The following is a 22,435-nucleotide window of genomic DNA, read 5'->3' on the forward strand; positions in this document are numbered from 1 at the left end:
CTGATGAGATCCACGCATGTTTAAAACATTCATCTTTGTGGAGACATGTGCAACAGATAACTTTAAAGCATTCTTGCTGCTAAAAATGAAGATGTCCATGAAAATACCAATCAAATACTTGCCATGTTACCAGGCGTAGTCACTGAATACCAGACTATCGATACTGTAGTAGATGCCGATAAGGTCACCATTTTCTCAACAAAATTCCTAAACTCACTTGATCCTGCTGGATTACCGCCACATCTTCTTTTTACTTAATGCAGACTCTCCAATTATTTTACTACTCAACCTCGACCCACCAAAACTTTGCAACGGTACAAGGCTTTGTGTTAAGAAGCTGCTGGCCAATGTAAATGAAGCCACTATCTTAACAGGAAAGGTAGAGGGTGAAACAGTTTTTATCCCACGGATACCACTCATTCCCATGGATCTCCTTTTTCAATTTAAGAGATTACAAATTCCAGTGAGACTTGTGTTCTCTATCACAATCAACAAGTCACAGGGGCAGACTATTACATACTGCGGAGTGGATTTGAGATCACCCTGTTACTCCCACAGACAACTTTATGTTGCTTGCTCAAGGGTGGGTTTGCCCAAGAATTTATTTATTCTAAAAATATTGTTTATAATCAACTTTTGTGTTAAAGTAATATTATACGCAATTTGTCAAGGATTTTACATTATAGTTTCTATATTGTAATTATACTTAAAAAACCTGTAAAAAAAAAAAAACATTTCTTTTATGTAACACTATAGCTTTATTTGATTCCTTTTCCTGTATAATAAAAGACTGCAATAAAGAAATACCTGGGCAATGCTGTGTAATCAGCTAGAATATATTATATACAATATCCAGACAAGCCTTATGGTATCTCTTTGAAACGCAATAACTACAGCCGAGACTACATGTATCTTCACCCCATTTTGGTTATATTACGATTAAATGTTGATTTTCATCACTTTTAGATCATAAAGCTTGTATATTATCATACCCCTGAGGAAGCACATCTGCAGCGAAATGTGTTGGGGTGTACGCGACAAATACGGTTATTCTAATTATTATCTGGCTGTGTATCTATGTATAGTGCTACATATCCCAGCCTTGTGAATACTTAACAAAACATGGGAAAATGATTGATGTATGTTCACTATACTTGTGTATGAATCCATAGTTGTATAAATACATAATTAATATTTCACCAAACTTACCTGACACTCAAACCTCTTTCTTTTTTCTCTTTTTAGATTTAATTTATTGTACCTTACTTACAGGTGGCTCCAAGTTATATACCTGTGAGGTGAGAAGACCCTTACATTGTCTTTTATAACATAAGATCTTCTGCCCCGCCAGATTAATATGCACTGTGTAGCGGAGTATTTTCATTTTCAGCAGACTCACTGGATGGACAGGGCTACAAATTCCTTAATTCTTTTGTATTTAGCAGTCTGCCTGGAGCTCAGATTTAACTTATATATAACTTACAATATATAAAAAGGTGAGAAATGTATAAAGCACAGCCTCCAGAACAACAATGTGATATCTAAGATGATAATGATCACTAATTGTTCATAAACTAACAAAAGAAGCCAATGCCGACTGCATAGAAGATGCGAGGCCTGTGCACGTGTGCCGCCTTTGGAGCTGTCACTAGCCAATAATAAATGCCCCTTGCCCCATCCGCCTCCCAGCTATGGAGCGCTATGAAGCGCTATGGAGGTAGCCGCACACAACAAGCAGCGAAGGTACTCGTCACCACGTGACCCATCGTCATCTTCCCCTCGTGCGCCCTCAGCCTGCCCTCCCACCGTCGGCGGTCACGTGCTGTGTTCTGGCTGTGCAGTTCGAAGGGTTGTTTGTCCCTTGTGGTGATCCGTACGGGAGGCGTCGATGTGTGTTTGGGCCGGGAGGAAGGCCAGTGTGTATACTGGGTACGCTGTGTATAGCGGCTCTCACGTCGGGGCTATTATCGCTGGTTCGGTGTCTCCTCCACTCCCGGAGGCTCATGTGTAGTGCGGGGCGGCCATTCCTGGGGTGGCCGGTGTTCCGGAGCATGTATAAGCCTGACTTCTGTGCCGTGCTCCGGCCTCCAGTCAGCCTGTAGCCGTGCTGTAAGGGCCTGTGCCCTGCGAGCTCTCCGCTAACACTCTGCCCACCCCCCACAGCCGCTACATTGTAGCCATCCGTATCCCGGATCTTACTATGAGAGGGGGAGAGCACAGAGCATGCCCTGCTGAGGTAATGTCACACCGGGCTGGGGGGACACTGCTGTGTAACACATATCATCTATACAATCATAACGAGCAATCCGTGCCTGCCACCATTAGGCTTTAATATGTACACCTTCCGTCAGGTTCTTTGTGTGAGATGTATTATTGTTACACAGCATATAGCGCCATCATATTACGCAGCGCTGTACAAAGTCCATAGTCATGTCGTGTGTGTGATTTTCTCAAATTGCTGAGGACGTCTCTGCCATGTAAAATGATGGGTTGTCTTGCTGAGGTCATTTCCCTGGCCATACCATGTTAGTAAATTTAGTGACAGATCCATAAAATATCATTACTTACTGGAGTATTGCAAGACCAGAAAAAAGACGCAGTAATGCTGCTTGTAAAGAAAACCAGGATTGATGTCTGATCAAACTTACCGAATGCATTTGTAGAATGGGGGCTAACAAAGTCTATGAAAAATCAGCGCACTATAGCACTATATCAATCCTCTTTATTAATAATAATAGTACCGGGTAATACAGGTACATGCCTCCTAGATACAAACGAACGGGCTTTCCTGCACACTGTTTAAGAGACTCGAATATGGACTCGGCTAACAAATGTAAAAAAAAAAAAAAAAAGTAGGAACAGGCTTCCCTGCTGCTTGTGTGCAGGACAAGACTTGATGGGGGAGCGGTTTGTATGGTTTGCAGAAGAAATCTTTTAGCCAACTAATAACAAAATCTATTCCTAGCTTTCTGAATCGCCCAGGTTCACCCATAATAGTCTATCTTCTCAAGTCTTTTAGAGCTTTAATAAATCACACCCATAATTTCAATATTCTCTAAGGATAAAACATTGCTACATATATTGTCACCATAGCTGAATGTTGTCATTAGTATGGAAATAATTTTTATCTAATATATTTTTCTTTTTGTATGTTTAGGATATCCTCAGGTTCAAAATGGAAAATGAGAGCAAATAAAAAGATTCTCTACAGAAGAAGTCATTTTTCAAACTGGTCTGTGTCATGGTCACTATATGGAAGCTTTAGTGATTTTATCTTTAAAAGACATAATGCTTTCTTACCCAAAAAGTCAACTGGTGAAGGCCCTGGGAGCTTGAAAAAAGTCCACAAATGCCAATGGACTGGAAGCACTTTTGTTAAACAAGTGAAGAAAAAAAAGATTTCACGTCAAGTTTCTACATCAAAATCAGTGAAAAATATTGGTAATATTGGAAAAGTAGAACCCGATATAAAAAGGGAGGCTGAAGAGCAAACTTCTGCTGCAAACGGTGTAAACAAAGTCTACAACAACTTCAAACTTGAAAACAGTAAGAAATTCCCTAAGTGTTTGTACAACACTAAAGCCGAGACTGACCCATTAGTGAAAGCCAAAAAACAAGTAAAACATGGTTTAAGTAATACATCTTCCACTGACAACACTGCTGCCTTTACAACAAATAAGAACGGTAAGCAGCTTCAGCCAAAGGTGCAATATTCCTGCTCTCATGTGATTGCTAAGGAACAACACAAAAGAAAAGTGTTGAGGAAAAAATCATTTGGAATTTTATGGTTGCGGAAATGCTGTAATTTGCTTATGATGCCTAGAAAATCTTCTCCGTTTACAGGCCGTAACAGATTACACTCTCGTAAGCTTGGTGCAAGAAAAAGCCTTAAAATATTAGATTTGTGGCTGTGGCTTTACAAACAACTTTGGAAGTGCCGTAAACACCTAAAAAGTAACTTTCAGAAAGTATTTTCCTATTTAAAGCTTAAAATTCGACAACCTGTCAAGGTGGCAAGCAGGATATACGATATGAACAATAACGCATCAGGAATCTTATGCGAAATACAACCTTGCACAACCAGCACTTGCCTACGAGATGAGACTGTTAAGCTACAAAGAGTGGACAATGAGACAAACAGATCTATATTAAAAGACAGCCAGCAGCAAACACTTTGCATGGGTGCTCAGTGGAGTTCTGAGGACACTTTGCAAAAAAAATTAAGTGACGCTTCTGTGATTAATAGTTATCCTGATGATATGTGTATGCTCTTGACAGAAAAAGAGGTGTCAATATCTTCCCAGGAGGAAGGAGATGTACAAGGAGAGCAGGATGAAGAGACAATGCTCCTGGCTCCTGATAAAATAAAGCCATGTACAAGTGATAATGTTGACTTTCAGGACAATACAGAGGGGTTGGAAAATGGAGATGATTCCTGTTCCATGGAAGTGGATGAGAACAGCAGTTCAGATGCATTTAATACAAAGCTACTAGACCACCCTTACTGTAAAAGTCCTTTGCAAGAGACTTTACTTGAGGAAGGATTAGACATTTCAGCAAAACAGGGCTTAAAGAATGGACATAAAATAATCAGTAATGTCACTGATGATCAACTGGCGTCCTCAGTTTGTGGTATATAAATCTTACAATTAACTCATACAGCTCTAGTATACATATCTTGTATATCATGTCTAGCCAGGTATAGGGAAGTAAATAATGTACAGAAATGTGTGAGGCTAAAAGGCTGTACTTGGAGTTCATCTCCTCCATCGGTAAGACCAGGGGAGTCCATGAAAGGAGACCCAGCCGTAGGACTTAACACTCCTAAGGCTAGGTACACATGTACAAAAATTGTCATTGGAAAGGATCTGTCACAATCTTTTCCAACCACAAAAGACTGAAAGATGCATGAGCGAGTGCTGTATATACATACATAGAGCTGCTCTATGGAGTGGGGGAGAAAGATGGAGCGGTACCCCGCTGCGCTCTCTCTCCTTCACTTTCATCGTTTGTCATCCATGGATCTGCCAGGACAGATGTCGGAACAGCGGATGACGAGCGCTGTACACATGCCAGATTCTTGTTCGATATCTGCCCTGAGACGATTATCTGACGAGAACCATCTGACCTGTGTATGTAGCCTAAGTCTTTAAAGTACACCAGTATCAAACAATAAGTTTTATTTATTTGATAAGGACAATTTATTTTTGCCTTTTTTTGGTGAATCCTTTATCCAAAGTGTCAAAATAGAATAAAGAAGCTAAGCAAGGCACTTGTTGAATAATTGTCAGACTCATTGTTATCTTTATCATTGATTTAGTTCTTTTCAGTTTGGTAATTTCAAAAAAAAAAAAAAAAGGTGAAGTGTATCTCCATTTTTTTTGGTGTACTGAACCAAAGATAAGGATGACAACCACAGAGATTTTACTCTGTCCTGATAAATTCCTAATTCAGTGATTATAAGGAACTCTAAGCTAAGCTCATTTATTATAAAGTTCTTAATAGGCTATTGATCTTTGCGGTTGACTTTTGAACCATTACAGTATATATAAACTCCATGTAAACTAAATGTCATGGTTTATAGTCATCAATTGTCTTCATATAAATTCCATTCAAATGCTGTCTCAGAAATCTAATCAATTTCTAAGCAATCCCTTATATCAATACCATTTATATGATTGCAGTCTGTGACTGATAATCTAGGCTTAATCTTTACTTGTAAGTCATGCAGTATTTTTGCATGTTGTAATGTTAGCGTTTGATGTCTAATATATGTCTTTCCATGTATTTTTGATGGTAAAAAGCTAAAGCTTTGTACAGACTCTCAATAATAGTTGGTCACACAAGTGTTTGAACAAATGCTAAAATTTGCCACTTGAGAAACTAAGGCGGGTATAGACATGGTTAGGGAAATATTGGCTAGTCATTCAGCGAGTCGTTGGGGTGCAGGGACAACCTCTTCAAATATGTACCTGACAGCTGCAGTTGTGAACAGCACTTTGTATCCATTGAAAGGTTAGCCCTATGCCCTAATGACAGGTGGATTTCTCATAAAGTTTTGTGACACAAACTGTGTTAACTGTTCAGTGATTTCTAGACTGGCTAGGCAGTAAACGGAGATCAACTCAATACTGAAATATCTAAATATCTGTTCTCAAAGTAGTCAACCCAGGGATTGCCAGCCAGCATTTTTAGTAGGAGGTCAAAAAGTAAAACACATATATACTTCCGTGCATGGGAAATGTAACCAGGATGTAAACGATAGACATAGTACTTGTGTGTTATCATAAAAATTGGAACTAATAATTTCTCCTGCTTTAACACCCCCATTTGGGTTCTATTTGGTAATAAAATGGGTTCAGTTGCCATCATGGAAACAGAAATGGACCTTTTCCTTTCTGTGTACATTGTTCAATGAGCTATGATATGTTTAATGTTCTAGTGCTTTTTATAACCTAAGATTCTTGATCTCAGGTAGAGGGAAATTCCTGTTTACAGCAAAATGGTGCTGGACACAGTTTCCTGTTGTTCCTAATTATGTTAACATATAAGGGAATTTAGTGGCAACTAAAAAAAAGTACACTAAAGTTTAAGCTTTTTTTCCATGTACTTCAACATTTACTACTCTGCAATAGAATTTTTCATCTTGCTCTCTTTATTTTATGTCGATAAACATAAATGTAGTTATTTTAATGTTTTTTTGTTCTGAGGTATTTATGTTTCTATCCAAGGTCTTCTAGATGAGACTATGAAGAAATATGGTAGTTTAATCCCATTATCTGAGAAAGATGTACTGACTCGATTAAAGGAAGACTTCAATGAGGACTTCTCCTACAGGTTTGATATCTTGTTTGCACTTACCCCTAAAAAAAAAACCTGTGTTACATCTGTAATGGTATTTTAGCAGCTAGAAATCCCAATATATTATATACCTTCCTCTCATTGCATTGTCAACAGGAAAGAAAGTTAACAGGGAATCTTAACAGGCTTCTTAATAAATGTCTGCCAGAGGATTTATTTTTTCCCACTCTATTGAAATCTTTAAAAAAGGTTAATTTTTCTTCTTCTGTTAAAGCCAGCTTGAAATTGGCAAAATGAATTAATTTGACTTTTTATGTTTTTATTTTCCAGGGCTTCCTTCATCAACAAAGAAATATCAAAATACAGAGCCAAGCATTCCAAGACTACTGCATGCAGTTTCCGTGTCTTATACAATAAACATGTGCTTGATCTGGATGACCTCACTACTCTTGATGGACAAAATTGGATCAATGACCAGGTATGTGTTTCAATTTTAGTTTTTTGTAAATTGTTCGATCAGTTTCTTTCATCTATAAAGTTCTAGTGAAATGACCTGTGTTTGACCCTCATTTGAAAGTATAAGACTTAAATCTTAAAAATTATTGTATGTAGTATTTATTTTTATCCGACCATCCTCAAATTGCCTCAAGCTTGACTCAATTATAACCTGGCTCCCATCCTTCCAAACCCTAGCTAGCACTAATAGTGATGTCACCAATTGCGCCAAGCAAGGTTGGGCGAAAGGGGGTATGTGTCTGGGGACATTTAGGGGATCAAATATTTAAGTTTATTATATATATATATATATATATATATATATATTTTGTCTTTATTAATGATTAGGAATCATTGATGGTCCACCAGAAAAAGGAAGGAATTGTTAATTTGGCAGTTTAGTTCACTTGTTTTTGACCAATTAAATTGTTTTTTGTTTAAATATTTTTTTTCTTTTAACCTGATCAAGATTTGCTCTTACAGGTTATCAATATGTATGGTGAACTAATAATGGATGCTGTTCCAGACAAGGTATGCCTTCCAATTTACTCTTTACCAAAATGTAAGCTATAGTAGAGATTTGCACCTAAAGACATTTTTTTAGTTTTTTGGTTTGTAAAGAGTCAGATTATATATTCAATTTTTCTCACACCTTAACATTCAGACATTGCATACCTGGGGTTGATTGATCAAATGTAAAACTGTTTGCTGGAACCAAGTATGCTCTGCTTTCTTATCTCAAAAGGGAACCTGTCATTAAAGAAGTGTGTGCTGCTCCTTCAGTGAATTCTGGTAGTCATGTTTCCCTTTAGACATCTATTAGGCATATACCCTAGCTTTGGATGCTGATGCTCTCAGCTTGAAAAAGTGTTCTGTTCCTATGAAATGTCCTCCTTAACAAATGTAACTTGTAGTTTAAGAATTTTACGTTTGGTACCATGGTTTAATGCTTAATTATGGGTATTTATTTGTATTTCTTCAAGCAGGTTCATTTCTTAAACAGTTTCTTTCATCGACAACTTATGACCAAAGGTTATAATGGTGTGAAAAGATGGACTAAAAAGGCAAGTGTTTTGTGATCTTATGTAATTGCATTGAATATGGTATACTCTCTGACCTTTTTTTTAATGTATACTTTTCTCGCTTTCAAATGCAATCTAAAGTATCTTTTCTATGTTCCAACAGGTGGATGTTTTCAAAAAGATCTTACTGTTGATTCCTATTCACCTGGAGGTCCATTGGTCTCTTATTACTGTGAATATACCCAAAAAGCTAATTTCTTTCTATGATTCCCAAGGCATACATTTTAAATTTTGTGTAGAGGTAAGTCACATTTCGGGTTTATTTTGTCTTTTGATATTGTTGATTTCATAACATGTGTTGATATGTTCTATCCTTTCCTTTGACACTGATTCTATTACAAAATGGTAATTTAATAGCCAAACCCCCTTTTGACAGAACATTAAGGTCAGGGAATCTTTCCAAATGGGAACATGGTCATAAATACATTGCAATAATTTTTTTTCCAAACAGCTCAAAATAGTAACTTTTTTACTGCAAATTTACACTTAAAATAAAAGATGTACATTGAGTGAGGGCACCAATAACATTTACTGTTGTGTAAACAAGTTTTACATTCCAACAAGTGAACAGAATTTGAGATATGTGAAGCTTTTACAGTCGAATTTGTTTTTTATTAGGGAGAAAAGATAACCCCAAATTCATTATTTATAGTGGTTTATTGGATTTCTGGGTGGAAAGACAGCTTAACTTCTGAAAATGGTTTGCACCATGCTTCCATTCAAAATGACGTTTTGAGTAATATCCTGAAAGGTATCTTTATTTGTCCATTAATACCAGGCTTGTAATGTATTCAGAAAAGGGTGTTGAGGTGAAGTTTGATTATGTAATATATATGCCCTACTTTCCCCCAGCCATAAACTTTTTGAGTTCATGGTTTCTGTATGGATGCACAGAATCTGTATTGCAGTTGTATTGTGTTGATGTTTTTCTGTGCATGTAAGTTAGCTTCTATTGTTCACCTTGCTGAAGTCACCACTTCTTTTTGTCCTGAAATATGCATGACTTGCAGAACATACGAAAATACCTAATTACAGAAGCCAAGGAGAAGAGTTACCCTGAGTTTCTTGAAGGATGGCAGACTGCTGTTACCAAGGTATGTTGCAGTTACAGAGCAATTTGTGTTTTGCTAATATAGAAGGTGGTGCCCCTTTTCCCATTCAAAAGCCTGACCAGACCACAGTCCATTTCATACTTTAATAATTTAATTAACTGGATTTGTTAACTTACTCTGATCCTATAATTGGCAACAGTTTTCTAAATAACTTCTGCAGTTTATATGATAAAGGTTTGTAAATGATCATAGTGGATAAATTGTTCCCTTTCTGTTTTTGTTCAGCTATCTTTTTGTCATTTTGCCTGCTAAAAAGGTTTGATTCCTGTGAATATTCGTACCAGATATTTATTGTGACTTTTTTTTCTCTTATTTTTTTTTTTCTGCCCATTAACAGTGCATTCCACAACAAAAGAATGACAGTGACTGTGGAGTTTTTGTTCTTCAGGTAAGCCCCATGGAAATTCTGATTTATGATGTGACTTAAAGTTGAACTTCAGGCTAACAACTAAACATGATATGAAAAGAAGAACTATTTTACCTGCCAAAGGATTTGTAATTGTGTTCATCCGGTTCTGAAATTTACACAGGAGACCTGCTTTTTCTCAGTTGCAGTTGTAATGCAAGTCCCTAAGCTTGTGGCTAAACAGTAAAAATAGTAGGCGCACACTGCCAAGTTCCTCTGTCACTTATTCTTGCCTCCTAGTCATAGTTGTCTCCTTATGCTGTTTGTCCTGTCATATTCTGAGCAAATGAATATGCTTACACTGCTTGCTGTGTGATGTACCTACCTTTATTCATCTAACAGGGACAATTGTGACACATCCAATTTCTTACTGTATTTTTTGCAAATACCCAAATATACTTTAAAAGCAACTTTCCATCAAATCACATCCTTTGTGTTTTGCATATAATTTTCGAAACACGTCGAAATTTAATATTTTGTAAAAGATAACTTGTTTTTTCTATTTAAATTTAAATGAATTTTTATTCAACTTTGATGAATGTGATTTATTGGCAAGGTGCCTTTTAAAGTCTATTTGAGTATACAGAGCTGTGTTTATGTGTCTTGTATCTGTCCCGATTTCAGCGTTAAGGCATGTCTGACATCTTACAATATATGCATGTGTTAATAAAATATATGATTGAGGCAGAATGCTCTTGTTTATGGTATTCAATGAGTTTTCATCTGGCAGTTTTTGGACAGGTTTGGCAATGATCCAATAACTAACGCTGGCTGAATAGGATGCGCTCTGCTGTCTATGGCTAGATTTAAACTGATGCTGTTAAAGAGGTTGAATGATTAGGTTTTCCAGTCGTAATTTTTTTTTATTTTTTTTTTATATTCTAGTATTGCAAGTGCCTCGCTCTAGAACAGCCTTTTCAGTTTTCACAAGAAGACATGCCCCGTGTACGGAAGCGAATATACAAGGAACTTTGCGAATGTAGGCTTATGGATTAAACATCAAAGCTGCTCTCTTGACCTTTTGGAAAAGTTCAAGCTCTACTTGAATTACTAAATACTTCCACAACTTTAAAACATGATTTTAGAAGGGTGGATAACCCTCCATCGTTACCTCAGATGTTTAGTTTTCTTGGGACATTAAAAGGGTCAGCTTGAAAAGGCTGACACTGAAATATTTGTGACTTCAGTTTGTTTTGTGTATTTAATATTTATTATATAAGCATGCGAATACCCAGAAGCATGCAGCAGTAAAACAGAACTGTAGATTCAATGCACCTTTGACTTGTAGATAAAAGTTACAAAGAAAAAATTAATTTTAATGAAATGTATAAAACTAGCAGGTACATTTTCCTGTAAATTCAAAAATCTGTATTTACTTGTAAATGTTATTCCTGTGGAAAAAAAAATTTCACGCATTACATATATTTTGACCAGACCTGTTATATTTACATTTTGTTCCATCTTTTATAGGTATTTGCAACACTGGTTTGCAAACAAGTATTTTAAGAGATTTGCTTCTGCCTTATCCATAGTGCTTTTTAAGTTTATTTTTTGTGTGACTAAATCTGTAATCTGATTTTTTTTTTTTCATAAAACAATACAGATTAAAACATGATCTGCAGGAAGTCATTTTTTAAATAGTCTTCAGATATTTTGTAATCCATAAAAAATTTTGTTTAAATATATGACTTAATCTTTAGAGCAGAGTTTAAGTCAAAATATTTTCAGCGATGAAACAGCGAGTAGGAAAACCCCACACAAAAACTACCCACAGTAAAAACCAGAAGTTCTAATCTCCCAGAAAAAAAAATCCACTGGAAGCAATTTCAGGTTATACTGACACTTACAGGAAAATTGGACAAGTCAGGCTCTCCTCTATTTTTGGGAAAATTTTATCTGGCCCTGCTGGAACTACCTATTGGGCATAGGCTGCTGAATGCTTTACAGATCCACAGCTGATGGTATTTCCTGTGAGGTCTTAGTGGGCCTATTGGGCCAAGCAGCAGGATCTGCTCGTTGTACAGTTTGGAAGGAACCCTCTGTTTCCCGCAGCTTCTACTATAGAGGAGGTTCATGCTGGGAGAATGTCAAATTAGGGCAATCTTCTCAAAGCTGGATTCTTGCTTTACCACTGGTTATTTTCTGTTGTAAAATTCTAACTGAAGAAGTTTCAGAGTAGGAGGCCTCTCCTTTTTCAACTAATGTTTAACTTTGATATAATTGAAGAGAGGGGTCTTCTCGTCCAGCAACCAACTATGAAATATTGATGCTAATCTTAAATAAGGTAGGAAATGGAAAGGTATAGGCAACCCTTTAAGAAAGTTGAGATTTTCACATTAGAATCACTTATATTTAGGGGCTCCCTTGCTGATGGAAAAGATTGATGGAATAGATGCAACAGCATTTATGTTTTAAATGTATGAGCCGATAATGGCCACAAGATGGCACTGCATAGAAATATTGTTACTGTGTTCTGTTGTTATGCCGGAGTCTCCCTTGTTTTTTCTTCTCTTCCTTCTTACTCCTCCAATATTTTGTTTTTATTGTATTATCCTTTGGTTTACCACAAGTAAAAGTATGCTCACAAACTGCTGCGTGGAAGCTTCCTGAATGTGATCAGTAAAGGACCACATCATCTAACAGGTTATGGGCCCAGACACAATCCAGCGACAAAGTGAACGGACCGACACAAAGAGTCTTCCAGAGGTACTGTGATCTACAAGTAAGACAACAGCTGTGTCTTCAGCCAAGGAAGTGAGGCAGAGATGGTTAGCAGCTCAGAACTTGAACTAGCCGTGGCTAAACTGGATAATGAGAATTATCAGCTGTGGAAGTTTAAAGTTGAAATGCTGCTATCCAGGGATGACTTTTGGTAAATTTACTACAGACAGACCGGATAATATTCACCAGGAATGGTATAGGAAAAAACAGATAAGCAAGGGCAGCAGTCTCAAGTCTGTTGGTGGAAGATGACCAGCTTATTCATCTGGGACCACAACACTGCTAAGGACATGTTGGATGCATTGCAAAAGTTGCATGAAAGATCCAGTCTGAACAGTAAGCTATTCTTATTAAGGAAATTGTACAAAATGAGGCTAGGCACTGGAATGGACATGCAGGAGCACATAAATGCAATGCTGGCGGTTGTGGCACAGCTTCGGGCAATTGGAGAGGATATAAAAGACAGCCACCTATTAGCCATATTGCTATGCAGTTTACCTGAATCATATTGTGCGCTGATAAATGCTCTGGAAACCAGGCCTGACACTGAACGAACACTAGAATTTGTAAAAATCAGACTCATAGACAAATACAGGCACAGAAAGGAGCAAGTAACAGACAGCACAGTGAGTAATACTGAGGCAGTCCTACAAAAACTACAGATACAAAAGCATACAGGAAAGAGAATAGAGTATGCTTCAGCTGCAAGAGGCCAGGACACCTTAAAAAAGACTGTTCAATATGGAAAGCCGAGCAAAGGGCAAGAAGTTCTAAACAAACAGCAAGCACTGCGGTAAATGACAGTGACATCTATCAACGGCATGGAACTTTTAAACTAACAAACAGTCGGCCAACTCAGAACTGGTATATAGATTCAGGAGCAACTAGTCACGTGACAAGTGACAGAAACTTTTTTTGCAGAGCTTTAAATGACAAGGAAACTATCCTACAGATGGAAGTAGTATAACTGCAAAGGAATTGGGTAACATTGAAGACGGTCACCGTCTGACTATACCAGTAATGGACGTGCTGTATGTTCCTAAGTTAGAAGGTGGTCTCTTATCTGTAAGGCGCTTGGCAACTAAAGGACTAATCACAAAATTTCAAGGTGATGTGTACTATCCTGAATGGAGAAAATGTGATGACAACGGCCATAGCTGATGGGCACCTAAACAAACTGGTAAGGGAACAAGCAAGACTCTGCATGCTTGGGCATAACAACTGCATTCACGTGTGGCACAGGCGCCTAGGTCACAGACATCCTGCTGCTATACAACAACTGAATAGGCAGAACCTGACAAAAGATCTTGTATTGTCAGCCTGTCCAATCGCCATAAGATGTGTGTTAAAGCTACAAGGGCAAATCCTCCAAAGGTTAGTCAGAGCCGAGCTTCAAAACCACTTGATATCATACACAGTGATGTGTTTGGTCCTATGATGATTATTCAAAATACACAGTCACATATTCAGTGAAACACAAATCAGAAGTGTTTGACAAAGTGCCAGACTATGTAACAAAGGCAAGTAACACATTTCAAAGAAAGCCACTTGTGTTTAGGAGCGATAATGGAGATGAATTCACTGAACACAAAGTAGAGAATTTCCTAAAACAACATGGGATAGAGCATCAGAAAACAGTCCCATATACACCAGAACAAAATGGAGTAGCTGAAAGGAAAAGGAATCCAAAGATTGAGAAGGTAGTGATTTGCAACAGTGTAACCTTCATTAAGGACAAGAGTAATGATATGATTACTTCACTTGAACAAAATTAAGGAAAGGGCACAGAACAGGTAATGTGCACATCCCCAGAACAAGTGATTGACATTGGTACTGGGTTACAAACCACAGACGAGGAGAAACAGTCATGCCTAGACTCTAAACCGAGGCATTCAAAAAGGGAAAATAGGGGCAGGCCTTCTGAAAGATTTTCATATAAAGCTAATACAGCCTGTATATATGAACCTACATATTGGGATGACATTTCTCAGCTTCCAGAAGAGGAAGCGAATAAATGGATAAAAGCAGCAGAAGAGGAAATTAAATCTCTGCATAACAACCAAACCTGGAAGCTCACAGAACTACCAACAGGGAAGAAAGCTTTTGGCTGTAAGTGGACTTTTAAAATCAAGTACAACACTGATAAAACAGTTGAGTGATACAAAGTGAGACTAGTAGCCAAAGGATACTCTCAGAAATATGGAGAGGACTATGATGAGACATTTGCTCCAGTAGTTAAGCATACTACAGTTGTGACATTACCCACTGTAGCAGCCACAAAGAAAATGCAGATAAAGCATTTCGACGTCAAAACAGCTTTCTTACACAGTGAGTTAACAGGATATCTACATGGAACAACCAGAAGCATTCGAGAATCCACAAAGGCCAAATCTAGTCTGCAAACTCTAGAAAGGGATCTATGGACTCAAACAAGCAGCTAGAGCTTGGGACATGAAAATCAATGATGTCATCACAAAGAAGAATTTTCAACCAAGCAAGGCTGACCCCTGCTTATTTACTAAGAAAGTGAGTTGTAGGTGGATCTTTATGCTCATATATGTGGACGATCTGCTGGCATGCTATGAGCAAGAAGGCGATCACATTACAGTTTCTGAATGGGGACTTTGAAACAAAAGATCTAGGTGACATAAAACATTACCTTGGTATACAGAAATTGACAGAGAACGGGACGGCAGTTACCTTCTTAACCAAAGTCACAAAAAACAAGAAGTAATTGAAACCTTCGGATTGGGTGATGCAAAACCAGTTAACACACCCATGGAAACAAATTACTTAAGCGAAAATTATTAACAAAAGTAATTTACTACCACACAGCTGTCAATACATAAAGGCCATAGGAAAACTTCTTTACATTGCTACTGTTACAAGGCCTGACATTGCTGCAGCAGTGGGATTTCTATGAAGGGTATCTTAGATATCTAAAGGTATCTAAGCCAAGTCAGATGGACTGGAATGCTGTAAAGAGGGTAATAAGTAATCTAAAAGGTACAATACATTTCAAATTTAAGTTGCCCTCAACTGACAAATGTGACCTAGTCGGATATGTAGATGCTGATTGGGCCGGAGATACCAATGACCGATAGTCTACTAGTGGTCACTTGTTTCTACTCGCTGGTGGACCTATTAGCTGAAAACGGTCAACAGTATCGCTTTCGTCGACAGAATATGTAAAGCAGAATATGTCGCAGCAGTACAGACAAGCCAGGAGCTACTTTGGCTAAGAGAACTGTAAGCAGATCTGGATCAGAACCAGACAGATCCAACACAGATCTTCGAAGACAACCAAGGTTGCATTGCACTGGTGCAGACTGAGCGAGTCAACTAAAGAACCAAACACATTTATGGGAGGTATCATTTTCCGAGGAACATACAGGAACAGAGACAACTTGATCTACGGTACTGCCCAACTGAGAATACAGTTGCAGACATATTTACAAAGCCCCTACCCAAAACCAGACACTGAATTGTTAAAGAAAATCAGTTTGACAGTTTAAGCCCCTCGCTGTTGAGAGGGAGGTGGAATAGATTCAACAGCATTTATGCTTTAACTGTAATGGACACAAGATGGCACTGCATAGAATTATTGTTACTGTGTTCTGTTGTTATGCTGATGTCTCTATTGTTTTTCTTCTCTTCCTTCTTACTCCACCATTTTTGTTTTATTGTATTATCCTTTAGCGTATCACAAGTAAAAGTATGCTCACAAACTGCTGTGTGGAAACTTCCTGAATGTGATCAGTAAAGGACCACATTGTCTAACAAATATGCCCTGTAGACATACACATCTAATTTTCCAACCAAAGTTACATTTTATACCTCTTCCCCAGCTCTACAATGACAGGCAGGCGAGACACTTTAAAAAGTAAAAACACTTCTTGCTTTCCACAAAGATTTAAATCTTACCTGGAACCTAACAATTATTTAAGCACTATTTCTGCAGTCCCCAAGAGCAGCTTCGGGGATGAGCTGGTGACAAAACTGAGGAAACAGAAATCACTTTAAGGCTATTTTCAGACTGGCGATATGGTATATTTGCCACTGTCTCATGCCAGTGATCTGGCTCTGAAAGGATGCAACAAGTAGCATATCTACCCGTTGCAGTTCAATAGAAAGTTAATGGGGTGGGAGTGAGAGTTTTAGTACCACTCAGTAGTGCCCACTGTCAAATCTGCAAGTGCTGTGGTGTGAGTGGCCAAGCAGCTGTGAGCTACGTAGGATCACTACAGGTCTGAGTAAAGCAGGATTTAGTTCTACATTAAACATTAATATGCTATGGGGTAAATTCATAAACAAATCCTATAGCTATAGCAAATTTGTTCCACAAAAGTGTTTATATCCAAGATAGTGCAGATTATAATGGGCAAGTATACTTTTGGTTTCTACATACGCAGAAGGGAGGTGCTTCATTACTGTGCATCTGGCCGCATGTGTTAACCTTGGATAGCCCCGACTGCAAGCAAATAGCATAAACTTCCCTAGGCCATCTACCAACTATTAGGGGGGCACTCCTACTGGCTAGTGATAAGTATATGTTGGCCAGTTACTACATTAAAGCTGTGCTCCTTGTCACTGGTAGCTGTAACAACCACCAGCCAATAGTTTACCATAGTAACCACTCATATTACCTGCAGCCTCAAACATATAATTTGGTTTTTCAATATCCTTTTTCATTAAAGCATTTTACAATATGGTTTCCCTTTAGACATGTTATATATCTAAATTTCATATCAGATTTAAGATTTATTCTAATATATCAGATTTTCTAGGCACTGCCACAAAATATCCAGAGAGCCAAGTAATTTGCTTGTTAAATGCTACACGCATTTTTAAATCTTTAAATGTATATTTGCCTTGCTCATGATCGCAAGTAAGCACATTTTATTTTTTTATTTTATTGGGACTTAATAATCCACATCATACCAATGTTTCTAAACCAGGGTTCTTTGGAATGCTTGAGGTTCCCTTGAGCAATTTAGGGCTCAGATCAGTTTAACTGATAACAATGATCTTTTTGGCTATCTGGCATTCTTCCTACTGACCACCACTCAATAAGTGTATAGGACCCTTAACTTTCATGTAGAACGGCTTAAAAAATAAAGCCTGATGAGCAAATACACCCTTATTCATTTTTGTCACATTAAAAAAAAAACCTAAAACAATGTTATTATCTAAAAAAAATAAAAAAAAATAAAGGCCTTACATTTTCACACAAAGGGGAAAAAAAAAAAAAAAAATCTTGAGCTTGGCCATCCTTTCTTCAAAATGTCTGTACAACTTTACCATAGCCTCCCCTTCCTGCATCATAATCTTTACGATACTCATCTCTGACCTGAAATGAACAAATAAAATGTTATATGAAACATCATGGCTGATAACCACCATAAAAAGTTATATTCAATATCACTTAGAAAATGAACCTATCAGGATGATCCCATCCTATTTGTGGGGCTCCTTATTATTATTACACAGTATTTATATAGCAACAACATATTACACAGCGCTGTACAAAGTCCAATATTATGTCACTCGCTGTCCCTCAAAGGAGCTCACTATCCAATGTCCCTACCATAGTCATATGTCATTAATACAGTGTAAGGTCAATTTTGGGGGGAAGCAGCATGCTAGCCAGGCAGCATGCTGGCCGGGCAGTGAGATCATGTGGCTGGAGGGCAGAACTGCGCAGCTGGGAGGCAGACCAAGAGGGAATTTAAAAAAAGAATTTTTAAATGTACCGATTTGACATTTAAAAATACTTTATTCATACCACCCGGGAGGATAAGAAAGAACTGCTCCATAGCGTTGGTAGCTACAGAGGTAACTAAGGGCTTTTTTAGGGCTCACTTACTGTTAGCCTAGCCACAGGTTAAAATTAAGCTTTAATGCAATATGAAAATCTATCCATGGTCTTATAAATAGTTTGGGGCTGTAACTCAATTTCCCCCCTCTCTTACCTGACCACCTGATTTGCCACGTCCATATTGCCTTCCTTCTTTGAAGCCAGCATCCCAATCTGTTCTGATAATCCGGTCATCCAAGCGAGTTCCATTGATAAATCTCATGGCATGCTCAGAATCTGCCCTGGTGTAATATCTGAAGACAGAATTAAGGCACAACAACAAAACAGTTCAAGGCAACTAGCAAAAGCATTCATGAACTTGCCAATATCCAGGAAAATATCACAAGTTTAGGTCAGCATCTGCTCCGTGACCTTTTTCTACATTTTGATTCATTTCTTTTTGATCACCTGAAGCCAATGTAATTTTTGTTTTCAGGGTTACCCTAATGGAATACACACACACATACAGGAGCCTGTGAAGTGGGTGGTTACAGTGTCTAGCCCTATGGAGGAGTGAGGGGGGGGGGGGGGGGTTGTCAGTGGGAGGTGTGTTGCAAATGTCCACCCATCACAACATTTGGTGGGAGACTGACTTTGTGTCTGGGAAGCTTTCAGGAACTCAGGAGTACAGCCTTGAAAAGGTTTTGATATTTCAGTCATTTGCGTTTGGCAAAGGCTTGTGAAAACACAGATTCACAACTAAAATGACAACAGAAAGGATACTCCACAAAGCAGAATCCGCAGGCAGTTTTTTTTACTTTATCCAGACCCATTATGATCCTTTTCACATCTCCACTCTTGCTGAACAATTCATGAATCTGTTCTTCTGTTGTATAAAATGAAAGGTTTCCAACATACAAAGTGCAGCTTTGTTTCAACAATTTCTCTTGCTCATCTCTTTTGCCCTGGAAGAAAGACAAAAATGATATACAATGCTGTTGTAAAGAAAGAAAACATACCAATGCCTTATGGTCTGTTTGTTCAACACAATTTTATATCAAAAAGAAAACCCCTTTTTGTTTCTTCTCACTCTGAAGAAGCAGTGTTTTTTGTATCATCACAAGCTTAGGCCATCTGTAAAGAAGGGCCGGTCAGAGGACTTCTCACTTTTACCTATCAGCACCTAAAGTCCCCTAGAGCAGGTTAGATCAAATAGGGGCAAATATACAAATAGTATTGAGTTCATCTAAAGCTACAGGGACAATGTTACCTTTCAACACTTTAAAGTGTGCCATGCTGTAGAGCCCATCAGCAAAGGAGCAAAGACTGGAGTCACTGGCATTGGACTGAACTTGTATGTCCATCTAATTTTTTATCCCAGTTTTATATAGATTAGGACCAAAGTATTTTGTTATTCGCGTATGGCTTCCAAACGCCAGGCAAACCCATCAGCCATAATTTGCATTGCATAGCACATAGACCTAATTATGCCATTATCGAATCTAAAATAAGGTAACTAATAAAGAAAATATTTTATGTTCTTTAACTGTCATCAGAAAAAGTAGAATAGACTGACACTTTAATCAGTTATTTCACACTAACCATTGGACAGTTTGGCAGCATTCTACAGTTTCAGTTTAAAGAATACCAGTACTTTTTATAAATTAGTTTTAAAATACAACCCTCATGATTCACTGAGATCTCAAAGTTGCTGCATATCCTCTTAAAGCAGACCCATCACTTTATTTTTCCCCAATTGGAAGGAGGGGGGGTTCCACCTCTATCTTTAGCACCACGGCAGAGGAACCGGAGCCATACGTCACCTATCCCAGGAGGCTGTAGGCGGCTTCTTATAGGTAAATATAATTTAAAGCATGACCAGGAGGAACTTTCCTGGAATGTAAAAATACAAGTGCTGATCTTGCGCTGGCACATTTTTATTTTACATTAACAGGAGGGGGTGTCACTAAATTTTGCACCTGCACAATGTGAGATCGTGTGAAGTCAGCAGGAGGAGGAAGAAGATTAAAGAACCTAGTGTCCAGTCCTTACCAGGGCGATGGGGTGGTGTAGGACCTACTAGACTAAGATCACGGAGGGATTGATGGTTTTCCACCTATAAAGGAAAGTGTCTTTAAAGAGGAAGTAAACTCAAATGTGCCCAAACCAAGATGCTTGTGCATGCACAGAGGGAGCACCCAAGAGCCTCCCGGGATGCGTGACGTAGGTATTCCGGGAGGCTTTGCGCTCCCATTCATTCTCAATTGCCTATGGAATGATGCTGCACCTTTTTTTTCTTAAAAAGGGTGTTGCACTTAAAAAAAAAACAAACAGAATTTTTTACCTTACATAAAAGGTTTGTCTACCCTTTTACGTAATGTGAAAATTCTAAGTTTAGTTACGTTTTAACAGGAATCTCTCCAGTCCAGTCCATGAAACCACAGTACATTTCATATTTACTCCTGGGAATGGATACATTTCCCATAGGAAGTTTATAGTGCATACAGGCTGTGCAGCAACCTATAGACACATGGGTAGGATGTGTGTGTTCTTTGTACATCATCCTGTAAGCCAGTGCTCACCAACCTTTTTGGACGTCATGGACTACTAAATTTTTGGACTCTGGACTCTGCACATATGCGAGGAGCTGTGTGTCACTCAAAGGGGAAGAAACTTCCCCCAGAATGACGCCATGATGCCAGAACTCGCCCACTCTCCTATCACAGGTCTGAGGCCAGAGACACAACCCGCACACCGCCCTGAGCCTGCGATGCATATGGGGGACATGGTCCGCATCTATGGCTGGTGCACCCCCCTAAGCAGGGGCCTTCTCCTGACCCCACTAGGGGGCGCACCGGCCAGACCTACAGACCACCGGTTAGTGAGCGTACCTGTATGGTGGGAGATGAGCAGGATGTCATTGCTGATCTGTTCTTTATATATTGGGGGCGTTAACCTGGGCCAATTAAACTCCTATGTGACCGATACAAGGGAACACAGTGCTAGGAACATATTCTATCTATAGAGATAATAATGGCCTCCCATACTACATACCGGTGTACACCCTGACCCCCTACCTTGAAATGCTGGTCCCGGTACTGGCTGAGCTCCACATAGGAGTCGCTCTTCAGAGCGTTCAGCATCTTTCCGATGTCTCCAGAACACCAACCAACGCCGCCGCCGCACACCAGCAGTAAAACGCTTCCTCTTTTTGCGACAATGACGAACCAATAAGCAGGAAGCACGCACTATTACTTCCGGGGTCACATCCGCGTCTTCCTCCGCCATCTTTAGGGAGGGCAAATAGTGAGAAGAGCACAGCAAGTAAGTAGCTGAAGATGGTCGGTGTGTGTAAATAGAATGTATTGTGATTCTTCTGACAGCTCGAATCTTTCCCCCAGGGTTCTGCCATCTGTGGAGCTCGGTGCCCAGCCACAAGAGGGCGACTCAGACAGACATGGTGCTCCGTCGGCTCCTCTTCACCTTGCTGAATAACCCTCAGCTGATCGAGAAACTCTCCGAGTCCCGACCTATCCGGAGAGCCGCGCAGATCACCGCCTTCGCCGTCACTAAGGCCCAGCTGACCGGCAAGGACGCGGCACAGCGCCTTCTCCGCTCGGATACCGTCCGACAACTCAGCCAGGAGGCGGGAGACGTTCCTAGGAACCTTGGGGACATGGGCCGCAAGATAGAGAGGGTGAAGGACACGTTTATCAAGGAGCTGAGGACTGGCATGAAGGAAATCAAAGAGATAAAGAAACCAGATGGCAAGTGAAGTGGACAGGGAGTCAGCCTGATAGGTGTACCCAGCAATGAGTGGCAGCCATCATTCCTCATGTATTCCATGCACCCCAATAAAAACTAAATTACAATTGTCTACTATGGCTCTCTAGCGCCACCTAGCCTGTGTATTCTGCTAGTGACATTGGCTGGAGCTGAGCCCTACACCTTGATGATTTATTATTATTATTATTATTATTATTATTATTAATAATAAACAGGATTTATATAGCGCCAACAT

At 38.9% G+C, this 22,435-nt stretch overlaps 3 protein-coding genes across 5 annotated transcripts; 2 read left to right on the forward strand and 1 right to left on the reverse strand.

Annotated features, from left to right (window-relative positions):
- Positions 1 to 1,807: 1,807 nt before the first annotated feature.
- SENP5 (SUMO specific peptidase 5) lies at positions 1,808 to 11,511 on the forward strand. Of its 3 annotated transcripts, none has more exons than XM_072408179.1 (10): positions 1,808 to 1,929; positions 3,158 to 4,632; positions 6,732 to 6,837; positions 7,132 to 7,279; positions 7,780 to 7,827; positions 8,280 to 8,360; positions 8,482 to 8,619; positions 9,389 to 9,472; positions 9,828 to 9,878; positions 10,782 to 11,511. In XM_072408179.1, exons 1-10 carry the CDS (start codon positions 1,889 to 1,891, stop codon positions 10,890 to 10,892), a joined length of 2,283 nt encoding a protein of 760 aa, XP_072264280.1. In that variant the 5' UTR covers positions 1,808 to 1,888; the 3' UTR covers positions 10,893 to 11,511. The 3 variants fall into 3 exon arrangements, with proteins under 3 accessions (XP_072264280.1, XP_072264282.1, XP_072264283.1); XM_072408181.1 differs by having other exon boundaries at positions 8,283 to 8,360; XM_072408182.1 differs by having other exon boundaries at positions 1,866 to 2,236.
- Positions 11,512 to 17,874: 6,363 nt separating this feature from the next.
- Positions 17,875 to 21,650, reverse strand: NCBP2 (nuclear cap binding protein subunit 2). The gene is made up of 4 exons (XM_072408183.1): positions 21,492 to 21,650; positions 19,198 to 19,379; positions 18,590 to 18,728; positions 17,875 to 17,967 (listed from the first exon to the last, which is right to left on the reverse strand). Exons 1-4 carry the CDS (start codon positions 21,555 to 21,557, stop codon positions 17,896 to 17,898), a joined length of 459 nt encoding a protein of 152 aa, XP_072264284.1. The 5' UTR covers positions 21,558 to 21,650; the 3' UTR covers positions 17,875 to 17,895.
- NCBP2AS2 (NCBP2 antisense 2 (head to head)) lies at positions 21,639 to 22,291 on the forward strand. Its single transcript, XM_072408184.1, has 2 exons — positions 21,639 to 21,738; positions 21,816 to 22,291. The coding sequence occupies exon 2, from the start codon at positions 21,872 to 21,874 to the stop codon at positions 22,187 to 22,189; it is 318 nt and encodes a 105-aa protein (XP_072264285.1). The 5' UTR covers positions 21,639 to 21,738; positions 21,816 to 21,871; the 3' UTR covers positions 22,190 to 22,291.
- Positions 22,292 to 22,435: the final 144 nt, after the last annotated feature.

This window comes from Pyxicephalus adspersus, chromosome 4 (assembly GCF_032062135.1).
Source record: "Pyxicephalus adspersus chromosome 4, UCB_Pads_2.0, whole genome shotgun sequence".
Classification (NCBI taxonomy): Eukaryota; Metazoa; Chordata; class Amphibia; order Anura; family Pyxicephalidae; genus Pyxicephalus; species Pyxicephalus adspersus.

Bases quoted from the DNA above. Each gene is read 5' to 3' on its own strand.
- SENP5 (XM_072408179.1), top strand. From the start codon at position 1,889: ATGTGTGTTTGGGCCGGGAGGAAGGCCAGTGTGTATACTGG. The intron at 4,633-6,731 runs GTATATAAATCT...TTTCTATCCAAG, and splicing joins ACTGGCGTCCTCAGTTTGTG to GTCTTCTAGATGAGACTATG. The intron at 7,828-8,279 runs GTATGCCTTCCA...TATTTCTTCAAG, and splicing joins TGGATGCTGTTCCAGACAAG to CAGGTTCATTTCTTAAACAG.
- NCBP2 (XM_072408183.1), bottom strand. From the start codon at position 21,557: ATGCTGAACGCTCTGAAGAGCGACTCCTATGTGGAGCTCAGCCAGTAC. The intron at 19,380-21,491 runs GTAGGGGGTCAG...TCTTTCTTCCAG, and splicing joins ACCGGGACCAGCATTTCAAG to GGCAAAAGAGATGAGCAAGA. The intron at 18,729-19,197 runs GTATCCTTTCTG...TTCTGTCTTCAG, and splicing joins TGCGGATTCTGCTTTGTGGA to ATATTACACCAGGGCAGATT.
- NCBP2AS2 (XM_072408184.1), top strand. From the start codon at position 21,872: ATGGTGCTCCGTCGGCTCCTCTTCACCTTGCTGAATAACCCTCAGCTG.